At 42.7% G+C, this 12,216-nt stretch overlaps 1 protein-coding gene across 1 annotated transcript; it reads right to left on the bottom strand.

Moving 5' to 3' along the window:
- Positions 1–7,575: 7,575 nt before the first annotated feature.
- LOC135974321 (uncharacterized) lies at positions 7,576–11,187 on the bottom strand. Its single transcript, XM_065561608.1, has 2 exons — positions 11,117–11,187; positions 7,576–9,825 (listed from the first exon to the last, which is right to left on the bottom strand). The coding sequence occupies exon 2, from the start codon at positions 9,438–9,440 to the stop codon at positions 8,190–8,192; it is 1,251 nt and encodes a 416-aa protein (XP_065417680.1). The 5' UTR covers positions 9,441–9,825; positions 11,117–11,187; the 3' UTR covers positions 7,576–8,189.
- Positions 11,188–12,216: the final 1,029 nt, after the last annotated feature.

The raw sequence follows: 12,216 nt of genomic DNA, 5'->3' as shown, positions 1-12,216 counted from the left end.
TTCACTGTGATGTTAATATCTATGAACGGAGGGACGAATGGCAATAGAAGTTTTATTTGATTAAGGACTAGAAGGTTTGACCCTCCAACTTTCTTTCAAGAGGGAGAGCTGCCCAGAGCTCCTGTGCCTGTTTATTTTCCTTTCTTGCCTGCAGTGGCCCTGATATATCTCAGAAGTCTCATTTTCCCCCCAACTTTAAAATGTGGAATTTTCTTGGTGTTTGGTTTAAACTATTCTCCTGTGAAAACTGCAACTCAATCACTGTAGTGTTGTGTTTAAGATCCTTCTGGAAAGTAACTAGCCTTTAAACAGAAGTCAAAGCAGTGTTGCCAACTCTCATGATTTTGTTATGAATCTCTGTTGTTTTCCTTAAAGCCCCAGCTCCTGGAGGCAAGTGACGTGATGATTTCAGCCTTCATTCTTAAAGAAAAATGAAGTTTCTAGTCCTTGTGGCTGTGGAGAAAACTTCAAAGTGTGACCCCAGTGCACCTTAAAGGCTCAAAAAGCAGAATGTAACAAAAAAACCCTCAACAACCCAAATCTATTATTTTTACACAATCTCATGATTTTTGGTGAGCCTGATTCATGATTTTTTTTAATATTTGGGGTTGGCAATACTATGAAAGTGTTTTGAAAGTGTCAGTTTCACTCCTGTTTAAAGTCACTTTCTAGTCTATTGTTTGTAGTGGGGTAACACAACTAGAGCCCCAGACAGGTGCAGTATAAATTCATGGGACCTTGCCCTAATAGGATGTTTCCAAACATTAAATGATCTATTCCAAGCTTGATGAACTGCAAAAAAGTGATAGAAAGTCATCTAGATTTTTCTACAATTGTTTCAATTGTTGTATTCAAGAGTTAGTAAAGTAAGACTATACATTAAATTTTTAAACCTAACCAGTGTCCCTTAAGTGAATTGACGCAAGATGTCAGAATATGTTAGTATTAGAGCTGAGTGCGTCTAATAGTTATTTAATTGTCTTTCTTTATATAGGAATTAGAAATTATCTGACAGGAGCACTGTATCTAAGTTATTATCTGAAAAAAAACAAGAGTTTTCAGGTGCCCAAGTAGCCTCTGGAATCATGGTTAAAGTTGCCCCCTCGCCCCAAATCAGAAATGGCACCCTTGTCTGGCCCCATGCACAAGTTAAGTGGAGGAGCATCTATCTTTCCTTGGTTCATGGATCATTCTAGGGCTTAGACAGGAGGTAGGCCACTGGACACCTAGAGTAAGGCAGCAGCATGCATGCCCAGAGGTAGGAAATTAGGCACCAAGGGAACTTTTACTGTGAACACTTAGACATCGAGTGAGTTTAGGCATCTACAGGGTTGGGCAGCAGCTGAGCAGGAGTTCTGTGGATCACAGAGACAGAGCCATCCCTTGGGTATGGTGAATCGGGACGACTGCCCCAGGCCCCGCACTTTGTGGGAGTCCCGTGCTTCGATAAAATCGTTAGGAGGCGGACGGGAAGGTGAGGCGGGAGGCAAGCGGGGTGAGGAGGTGAACGGGAAGGCAAATGGCAGGCGGGTGGGTGGGAGGGGTGAGGAGGTGAGCAGTGGCCACTGGCAGCCTCCCTACCAAAACCTCCCCCTCCCACCAGTGCCACTTGCTCGCCGGCAGATCCCGCTGATCAGCACTTCCCCTCCCCCTCCCTCTCCGCGCCTACCGCCTGCTGGGGATCAGATGTTTCACAGCATCAGGAGGCACTGGCAGGGAGGGGAGAAGAGCAAGGGTGCAGCGTGCTCAAGGGAGGGGGTGGAACTCGGCGGGAAAGAGCCGGCGAAGAGGTGGGGCGGAGTGGGGGTGGGAAGAAGCAGGGCGGGGGTGGCACTTTGGGGGAAGGAGTGGAGTGGGGGCAGGGCCTGGGGGGAGCTAATGGGGGGAGCACTCCCCGGCAGATTAGAAACTTGGCACCTTTGTCCCAGTCCCCGCATCCCCCTAGGGACAGCCCTGCACAGAGACATCTAAAAATGGAACTTAGGCACCTAAGTACCTTTTGTGGAGCGGGGCCTAAGTCCCCTAATGACATAGCTATTCTAAAAGTTGGGTATATGCTAGAAATAATTATGCCAAAGCCATAGAACAGTAATATTCCATTTAAAATGTTTTTATTAAGCCTTTGAAATAATTACAGATAAGATCTCTGCTTAGGGAACTTCACAAAAAATAACTCCATAAATACAGTCTTGTTAGAAAGAAAAAGACATTTTAAAATCAAGTGTTTATGAAAAAGAACAAGATTTCAGAGTGCCTGATATACAAAGAAAAATAAGAAAGACATACTATAAGCAAAACACAAAGCATAATAAAATGCTTATTAATATAATAAATTAAAAACAGTAAATGTTCTGTACTTAACTCCATTTTGTATGTCATTTAGTATTTTAGCATTATAAGGTAGAAAAGTGCTATAGTCTGTATTACAGAATTAATTCCTTAAAAGAGCTGCATGCTAATATCTACAATAGTGAATTTAAAAATGGGTCATGAAGTGTTATTAGAATGTAAAGCATCTTCCAGGGTGCAGTCATTCTGATGCACATAAGTCCGGTGCACTGTATTTTTTGCACCCAGATTTTTCAATTCGATATTTAAAAGCTACTCTAAATGCTGTTATCTTAGAGTCAAGTTCAAATGAATAAATACTTAAGAAATCACTTGAGCTAAAAAAAAGAAATTGTATTTTCTTATTGCTTTCAAACACAGTATAAGACATTCTTCCTTTTTGTTTCTAATAGCAGTGTTAGATATTGTGATTATCAGTGTATTTCTTGTAACTAAATTAAAACCTGATTTGTAATCTGTTAATATCTTCTGTTTATGTCTAGGTTTTCTAATGTGAAACATGAAAATCCTGCACATGGCAGGTCTATGTAAACTCTGTCCACTTTAAACTGGCCTCTTCTCCCATTGTCTGCCACAATTTCCTGGATGTACCTTGTATTATTATAGACCCGCTCCTGCTAACGCTTAAGCACATACATAGCTTTATACATAGATAGTCCCATAGAAGTCAGTGGCACTATTCATGGGAGTTAAGTTATACACTGGCTGAAGTACTTGTGGTATTGGGTTCTAGGCTCTTTGTGGCCGGGGTTATTTCACACTTAATGGCACTAATCCTGCTGGGGCCTATGTTTGTAAAGGCCCTAGCACAAAGAGGACCCTGGCCAGAGCCTCTAGAAACAGTAATATACATAATAAACAGACCTTTTTACATAGCTATTGTAAGCATTTTGGGTCATATTAGCAACAAAGGCCCCTACCCTGCTTTGGAATATGCTGTTGCAGACTGATAGCTCATGCAAAGACCACAGGGTATGGGGTCTATGCTAATGGATCCCATTGCATGGTAGAAACTTAAAATAGTTTCTGGTTATTGCTGGAATGCCCCTTGATTTACAATACTTTATAGCAATAGGTAATGAGCCACAATGCAGTTTAAAAGTAACCTGGCAAAACGTTTCAAACATACACCAACCACTGCAAACATCAGGGAACTATTGTTCATTAATGATGAAGAAATTGCACCTAGTTCCATTGAAATCAGTAGAATTTTTGTCAGCCAGGGGCTCCAGTGAGACAGGATCAACGCTTCTAATTAGTATCTAAAACATCTGTTGAGATTTATCATAAAGTTAATAGAAATGTTAGAAAGTGTACTCAATACTGAATTGTTAAATTAGAGATGGACAGGGAGATCACATTCAACGCTTTCCAGCTGGGTTAGCACAGGTGGGTGGTTTGTACTGAGCAGATTATATTTTTTCATTAGAATTTCTCTCTCCCCACCATTGCTCTTGCTCTGGCTTCTCTGCGTTGTTTTTTTCACTATTTCACTCTAATAGTGCTGCATTTGCACTGTTTTTATTGGATCTTTTACTATGGCCTTTCCTTGGTGCTTTTTTACTCATGTAGCCCAGTGGGCCAGCTTACCTGTATTATATTCATTGCTTTGTTATCCTGCTTTATTATATTTAGTAGTAATGCAAGGAACCTACAGGCTTTTATCCTGTAAGATTTGGCTTTAGTAGATAGTGTGAGGCTTGAGGCCTATAAACTTTGGCATAGATAAATTTAAGTAACTCATAAGTTATAGGGAACTGAAAGTGGTATGCCAGAGGGGGAATTTTGTCCAGAATACTGACATCAGCCACCCACAGAACACAGCTGACACCAGCACAGAACACAGCTGACACCAGCATCTGGAAAGTTCCGGACAGAACCTGCGACCGCAAAGCTGCCATGACAGCAAATTGATGGGTATGCTAATAGGGTAACATCATACATATACTAACCTATAGAAAACGGACACCTTAAGGGGAGGAAATACAAATAAGGACCTCTATTGACTATGCATTGGTCATGGCAGCATCAGAGTTACCTACTATAAAAGTAACATCCCAGGGGCAGCAGAGAGGTTGGAGAAATGTAGACCTTGGGAGAGGCCAGAATGATGGCCAAAGGGGAAGGTGAGGACAATGACAGTGATGAGAAAGGTAATGGTTAAGTATGAAAGATAAGGGTATAAGTATGGACGTCCAAATGTACTTTCTGTATTACCTCTATCTGCCTTGTTGAGTTTAAGTGTGTGTATAAGCTTTGCTAAATTATTAATAAATCATATATTTATATATAGAGAGAGTTCCTATAGTGTGACTGTTGCACCTGTGCATGTCCCAAATTATATGATAATTTTACAATAATCTGACTGGGCCTGATCTTGGGACAAGAACCTGTTAATCCTCAAGTTACAATTATATTTACTCAACTTTGGGTCAGGCTACACACAATCTCACCAAAGCAGAACATAAACCCAGTAAGGACTGAGTTAGCTGGACATTCAGACCAATGATATATTAATAGATTCAAATCAGTCAAAACAAGTTAGCCAATCAAAAGGCTATTTTTAGGTTTAACTAATGAATTAAAAGTGCTTTGCGATCCTAGATAAAAGGGTCTGTTTAAGTGCAAGTTATTATTATAGCACAGGCCTTCAACAAAGGTGATATCTACATCAAATACAGAGGTTAGTGAGTACAAGCACATTTCTATGTATTTCAAACATGGTACCTTCTCAGCTACAGATTCAACCTGAGAAATAACCATAGCAACCTAAGTACCTTTCAAGCAGTTATGATAGCGAAGATGAGCAAATAGTGCAAATCCTTTTTTGTGACTCTTCCCATTTTTAAACGAATTCACTTTGTCCATGTTCACACCATTTGGCATCAGTAGTTGACTTTTACTGCCACAAATGATCACAGGAAGCAAATGTCAGAGTTGTATGCAGTCGTGCTGGATGGGCTTGCACACACTTCCAAAGAGGGAGCTCAATAGTCATGCTTAGCTGGGTAAAGGAATGATCTCACTTGGACGTGTTTGTTTCATATTAACATTTAACATGTTAACGCTGCTCTCGTGGTGGCTGGAATCTAGGTATACCAAGATATCCAGTGGCTGGAAGTTGAAACGAGACAAAATTCAGACTGGAAATAAGATGTAAATTAACCATTGGAACAATTTACCCAGGGTCATGGCAGTTTTTAAATCAAGACTGTCTGTTTTTCTAAAAGACAAACTCTAGTTCAAATGGAATTATTTTGGGGAAGTTCTATGGCCTGTGTCCTAGAGGAGATCAGACTAGATGATCACAGTGGTGCCATCTGGCCTTGGACTCTATGAATTTCACTTTCCTCTGCTTTCAGGAATAGGCAAAGCATCAAAATCTGACACTGCACTGCTTTAATTTCTGCTCTATAACAAAAGGGGACTTTGTGCCTCACCAGGATAAAGAAAATGAGGAACCAGAAGTTGAAAGGATAAATTCTTTCTGCTGACGTGACTAGTCGAACGTACCCAAATGATCATCTTGACTCAGACTCACATGGTGCAATTCACTCGTGTGCAGTGGTCCAGCACAAAGCCTGTGCACACTTTGAATCCCACATATGCCCCTTAACAAAGGGCTAATGTGGCTTATTGAATATTGTGCCAGGCTTCTGCACAGAATGAATTTCACCCATAAGCTAGTCATTACCTGGATCATGTGTTTGAAGTCAAATTTTTTACAACATTTTCCTTTTTTACTGTAAGTTCCTATTTCGTTGATGTCATCTCATGCCAGCTAAGTTTAACGCTACAGACATTTGGGGTGTTTGCAATCAGTGCTGAAGAAAAAACAAATTTGCAACCTGTTTCGAAAAAATACTTTAAATACTTAAAGTGCCAGTGCCATATTGTGGTTTGTCATGCAATACCTACTATAGGTTTGAATTTTAGAATTTGCTCTGGGTTTGGTTCCACAGCTTCATAATTGATGGAGAGTCCCAGGTGCTTGCTCTATATTTTTCTAAGCATGTTCAAATCCTGTTCTCCTGGCCTTAAAGCACTTAGGGTGGAATCCACAAAGGAACTTACGTGATGCAAAATTGACTATCATGGTGCCTGACTTTTTGGCTCCTAGAAAATCACAGGAACAACCCTGCGATCCACAAAGCCTGAGTTAGGCAGCTGGTGTCCTTATGCAAATAAGGAGACATAGGGACCAAAGAATGCATTCCATAAAACCCAGCACACTATGCCGCACCCTACCAAAGCTAACCAATGGGAGATTCATAGATTCATAGATTATAGGACTGGAAGGGACCTCGAGAGGTCATCGAGTCCAGTCCCCTGCCCGCATGGCAGGACCAAATACTGTCTAGACCATCCCTGATAGACATTTATCTAACCTACTCTTAAATATCTCCAGAGACGGAGATTCCACAACTTCCCTAGGCAATTTGTTCCAGTGTTTAACCACCCTGACAGTTAGGAACTTTTTCCTAATGTCCAACCTAGACCTCCCTTGCTGCAGTTAAAACCCATTGTTTCTGGTTCTATCCTTAGAGGCTAAGGTGAACAAGTTCTCTCCCTCCTCCTTATGACACCCTTTTAGATACCTGAAAACTGCTATCATATCCCCTCTCAGTCTTCTCTTCTCCAAACTAAACAAACCCAGTTCTTTCAGCCTTCCTTCATAGGTCATGTTCTCAAGATCTTTAATCATTCTTGTTGCTCTTCTTTGGACCCTTTCCAATTTCTCCACATCTTTTTTAAAATGCGGCGCCCAGAACTGGACACAATACTCCAGCTGAGGCCTAACCAGAGCAGAGTAGAGCGGAAGAATGACTTCTCGTGTCTTGCTCACAACACACCTGTTAATGCATCCCAGAATCATGTTTGCTTTTTTTGCAACAGCATCACACTGTTGACTCATATTTAGCTTGTGGTCCACTATAACCCCTAGATCCCTTTCTGCTGTACTCCTTCCTAGACAGTCTTTTCCCATTCTGTATGTGTGAAATTGATTTTTCCTTCCTAAGTGGAGCACTTTGCATTTGTCTTTGTTAAACTTCATCCTGTTTAACTCAGACCATTTCTCCAATTTGTCCAGATCATTTTGAATTATGACCCTGTCCTCCAAAGTAGTTGCAATCCCTCCCAGTTTGGTATCATCCACAAACTTAATAAGCGTACTTTCTATGCCAATATCTAAGTCGTTGATGAAGATATTGAACAGAGCCGGTTCCAAAACAGACCCCTGTGGAACCCCACTCGTTACGCCTTTCCAGCAGGATTGGGAACCATTAATAACAACTCTCTGAGTACGGTTATCCAGCCAGTTATGCACCCACCTTATAGTAGCCCCATCTAATTTGTATTTGCCTAGTTTATCGATAAGAATATCATGCGAGACCGTATCAAATGCCTTACTAAAGTCTAGGTATACCACATCCACCGCTTCACCCTTATCCACAAGGCTCGTTATTCTATCAAAGAAAGCTATCAGATTGGTTTGACATGATTTGTTCTTCACAAATCCATGCTGGCTGTTCCCTATCACCTTACCACCTTCCAAGTGTTTGCAGATGATTTCCTTAATTACTTGCTCCATTATCTTCCCTGGCACAGAAGTTAAACTAACTGGTCTGTAGTTACCTGGGTTGTTTTTATTTCCCTTTTTATAGATGGGCACTATATTTGCCCTTTTCCAGTCTTCTGGAATCTCTCCCGTCTCCCATGACTTTCCAAAGATAATAGCTAGAGGCTCAGATACCTCCTCTATTAGCTCCTTGAGTATTCTAGGATGCATTTCATCAGGCCCGGGTGACTTGCAGGCATCTAACTTTTCTAAGTGATTTTTAACTTGTTCTTTTTTTTATTTTATCCGCTAAACCTACCCCCTTCCCATTAGCATTCACTATGTTAGGCATTCCTTCAGACTTCTCGGTGAAGACCGAAACAAAGAAGTCATTAAGCATCTCTGCCATTTTCAAGTTTCCTGTTACTGTTTCTCCCTCTTCACTAAGCAGTGGGCCTACCCTGTCTTTGGTCTTCCTCTTGCTTCTAATGTATTGATAAAAAGTCTTCTTGTTTCCTTTTATTCCCGTAGCTAGTTTGAGCTCATTTTGTGCCTTTGCCTTTCTAATCTTGCCCCTGCATTCCTGTGTTGTTTGCCTATATTCATCCTTTGTAATCTGTCCTAGTTTCCATTTTTTATATGACTCCTTTTTATTTTTTAGATCGTGCATGATCTCGTGGTTAAGCCAAGGTGGTCTTTTGCCACATTTTCTATCTTTCCTAACCAGCGGAATAGCTTGCTTTTGGGCCCTTAATAGTGTCCCTTTGAAAAACTGCCAACTCTCCTCAGTTGTTTTTCCCCTCAGTCTTGATTCCCATGGGACCTTACCTATCAGCTCTCTGAGCTTCCCAAAATCTGCCTTCCTGAAATCCATTGTCTCTATTTTGCTGTTCTCCCTTCTACCCTTCGTTAGAATTGCAAACTCTATGATTTCATGATCACTTTCACCCAGGCTGCCTTCTACTTTCACATTCTCAACGAGTTCCTCCCTGTTTGTTAAAATCAAGTCTAGAACAGCTTCCCCCCTAGTAGCTTTTTCAACCTTCTCAAATAAAAAGTTGTCTCCAATGCAGTCCAAGAATTTGTTGGATAGTCTGTGCCCCGCTGTGTTATTTTCCCAACATATATCCGGATAGTTGAAGTCCCCCATCACCACCAAATCTTGGGCTTTGGATGATTTTGTTAGTTGCTTGAAAAAAGCCTCATCCACCTCTTCCACCTGGTTAGGTGGCCTGTAGTAGACTCCTAGCATGACATCTCCCTTGTTTTTTGCCCCTTTAAGCCTAACCCAGAGACTCTCAACACTTCCGTCTCCTATGTCCATCTCTACCTCAGTCCAAGTGTGTACATTTTTAATATATAAGGCAACACCTCCTCCCTTTTTCCCCTGTCTATCCTTCCTGAGCAAGCTGTACCCATCCACACCAACATTCCAATCATGTGTATTATCCCACCAAGTTTCAGTGATGCCAACAATGTCATAGTTGTATTTATTTATTAGCACTTCCAGTTCTTCCTGCTTATTCCCCATACTTCTCGCATTTGTATATAGGCATCTAAGATACTGGTTTGATCTTTCCTCCCAGTTTTGTCCTGACTCTCCTTTCTCTCTGCCAATATAGCCCACACTCCCTCTCGTTTCCGACCCATCTCCCTGGTCTCCATGTTCCCCACTTACCTGTGGGCTTTGCTCACCTGTCCCCGTCAAACCTAGTTTAAAGCCCTCCTCACTAGGTTAGCCAGTCTGTGTCCGAATAGGGTCTTTCCTCTCCTCGAAAGGTGAACGCCATCTCTGCCTAGCAGTCCTTCCTCAAATAGCATCCCGTGGTCTAGGAAGCCAAAGCCCTCCTGGCGACACCATCTTCGCAGCCAGGCATTCACCTCCATGATGCATCTGTCTCTGCCCGGGCCCCTACCTTTGACAGGAAGAATCGAAGAGAATACCACCTGCGCTCCAAACTCCTTCACCCGTACTCCCAGAGCCCTGTAGTCACTCTTGATCAGCTCAGTGTCACACCGCGCAGTATCATTTGTGCCCACATGGAGGAGTAGCATGGGGTAGTAGTCAGAGGGCTGGATAATCCTCAACAATGCCTCCGTAACGTCTCGGATACGGGCCCCCGGCAGGCAACATACCTCCCGAGATGAAATGTCAGGGCAACAGATGGGCGCCTCCGTCCCCCTCAGCAGAGAGTCTCCGACCACCACTACCCTACGTTTCCTATTCGCAGTGGTGGCAGCAGACTTTCCAGCCTTAGGGGTACGAGGCTTCTCCTCCTTTACTGTAGGGAGTGATTCCTTCTTTCCTGTATCAAGAAGAGCATAACGGTTACCTATAACCACGGCAGGAGGGTTCGGAGCAAGGGTGGAGCACTGCCTGCTGCCAGAAGTAACCAGCTGCCAGTGTCCACCCTGAGCCATCTCCTCCTCCACCAGTGGTGTATCAGCAGTCCTGTGTACTGGGACAGCTACCTCAGCTGTCTCCACATGGACACTGTCGAGGAATTGCTCGTGGATACGGATGCTCCTCAACCTAGCCACCTCCTCCTGTAGCTCTCCCACCTGCTGCCTGAGAGATTCCACCAGCAGGCACCTCTCACATTGGATGGTCCCCCCAGCCTGGATATCAGTAAGTGGAAATTGCAAGTTACAGTCTTTGCAAAACCACACCAGGATCTGGGTAGAGGCATCCATGCTTAGGCACTCTGTCTGGCTACAGGCACAGGTGGAGGAGACAGTAGCAGTGCTGGCACAGGTGTTGCGGGTCTTCCTAACCATCATAAGCCTCCCTCTGTCAAACTCCCGTCTGCAGCCCCCTGTCAGCTGAAAGGGTTGTTTAAGCAAAAAGTTATGAATGTAGTTGCTTTATAGGTATTAAGGGGAATCAAGAGAAAACAGATGGAACTGGCAAGGGACCCTCGCCCCCTTCCTGCTCCCCTTCCAAACTCCCTTGTGAAACTCCCTGTTCGCAGCCCCTGGTCGCTTGTGCGCTGCTTTATAAAGCCCTGGCCTGTATGAATGCCCCGCCCACTGATGAAGGCTCAGCCACTTACCAGAGGCTTCTAGCTTTCAAACCTTCCAACTGCCAGCCACAGCACACGGTCCTTCAAACAACCAAAACAAACAAACAGACTGACAAACACAAGCTCAGCACACAGCAAGTAACCCTCAAACACAAACAAACACACACTACAGACAGTCACTTACCCCAAAAGGGTGCTGTATTGCTCCTCCTTCACCTGGAGAACTCCCTTGTGAAACTCCCTGTTAGCAGCCCCTGTTCGCAAAAAGATGCCAATGTGCTAAGCCCTGCCCCTTTCTCAGAGATAGGCACCTAGCTCTGCTAGTGATCCATTAATGGGGACCCCTCTCCTGGCATGGGTGCCTATGAAGTTTTCTGCAGGAATGAGTTAGGCACCTGCCTCACTCCACACAAAATGTCTAGAAGAGGAGGAGGACCAGTTGGTGGTACCTAATTTATAACTTTCAGCCAAATAGTTAGAACACTCACCTGGGATGTGGAGACCCAGGTTCATTCTCTTCCCCATGCCGCCAGAGGGGAAAAAAGGGAATTGAACAGGGATCTTCCAGCCCTCTGGAGAATACCCTAACCACTGGGCTGTGACATATTCTAATGTGGGGGCTCCCTCAGTCTCGCCTATTGAAACTGTTCCACTCTGGATAAATAAATAAATAAATAGTGTGATTGGTGCAGAGGGACTGACCCCATGATCTCCTGGTCCCCATGTGGGTCTTCTAACCGCTGGGCTACAGATTAATTCTGTAGTCCAATCACACTTTCATTTTTACTTTGAAAAGGCTGGCACCGAGTGAGTTTAGACACCTACTGTGTTCGCTGGGAGTTGTGTGGATCACAGTGGGGGACTTTAAATGCTGAAGTAGCTTTGTGAATTCCACCCATAAGCTCTTTGTAGATACTATACATACATTGTTCTTGAATCTAAAAATTAAATTAATACCAGAACTATTCTAGAAAGAAAAGCCAATCACCTTTAAGGAACGTGGACTTGCAATTGTTCTAGATCAGACCGAATTTTTTTATGAGCTATTACAATGGATTATTACAATAAAAGCAATTACTGTCATTAAGGCTGCATAACAATTAATTGTGGATAAAAATCAATAATTATTTTGAAAAAATTAAAAATGTGGATGTTCTGTACTTAAATTGGTTTTTTTTATTTAAATTGGAATTTTTATTGTTATGTAGATTATAATACATTTTTCTTTTTAAAAATACACCTGTTTACAATGAAATTTGAATGTAAGCCAACATATATTAAGGC

Source organism: Chrysemys picta, chromosome 11, assembly GCF_011386835.1.
Source record: "Chrysemys picta bellii isolate R12L10 chromosome 11, ASM1138683v2, whole genome shotgun sequence".
Classification (NCBI taxonomy): domain Eukaryota; kingdom Metazoa; phylum Chordata; order Testudines; family Emydidae; genus Chrysemys; species Chrysemys picta.
The sequence above is the reverse complement of the archived record's forward strand: the minus strand, read 5'-3'. Positions and strand labels throughout refer to the sequence as shown.

What these genes read in the sequence shown, in the direction of transcription:
- LOC135974321 (XM_065561608.1), bottom strand. Translation starts at nt 9,440, where the DNA reads ATGGGGAATAAGCAGGAAGAACTGGAAGTGCTAATAAATAAATACAAC.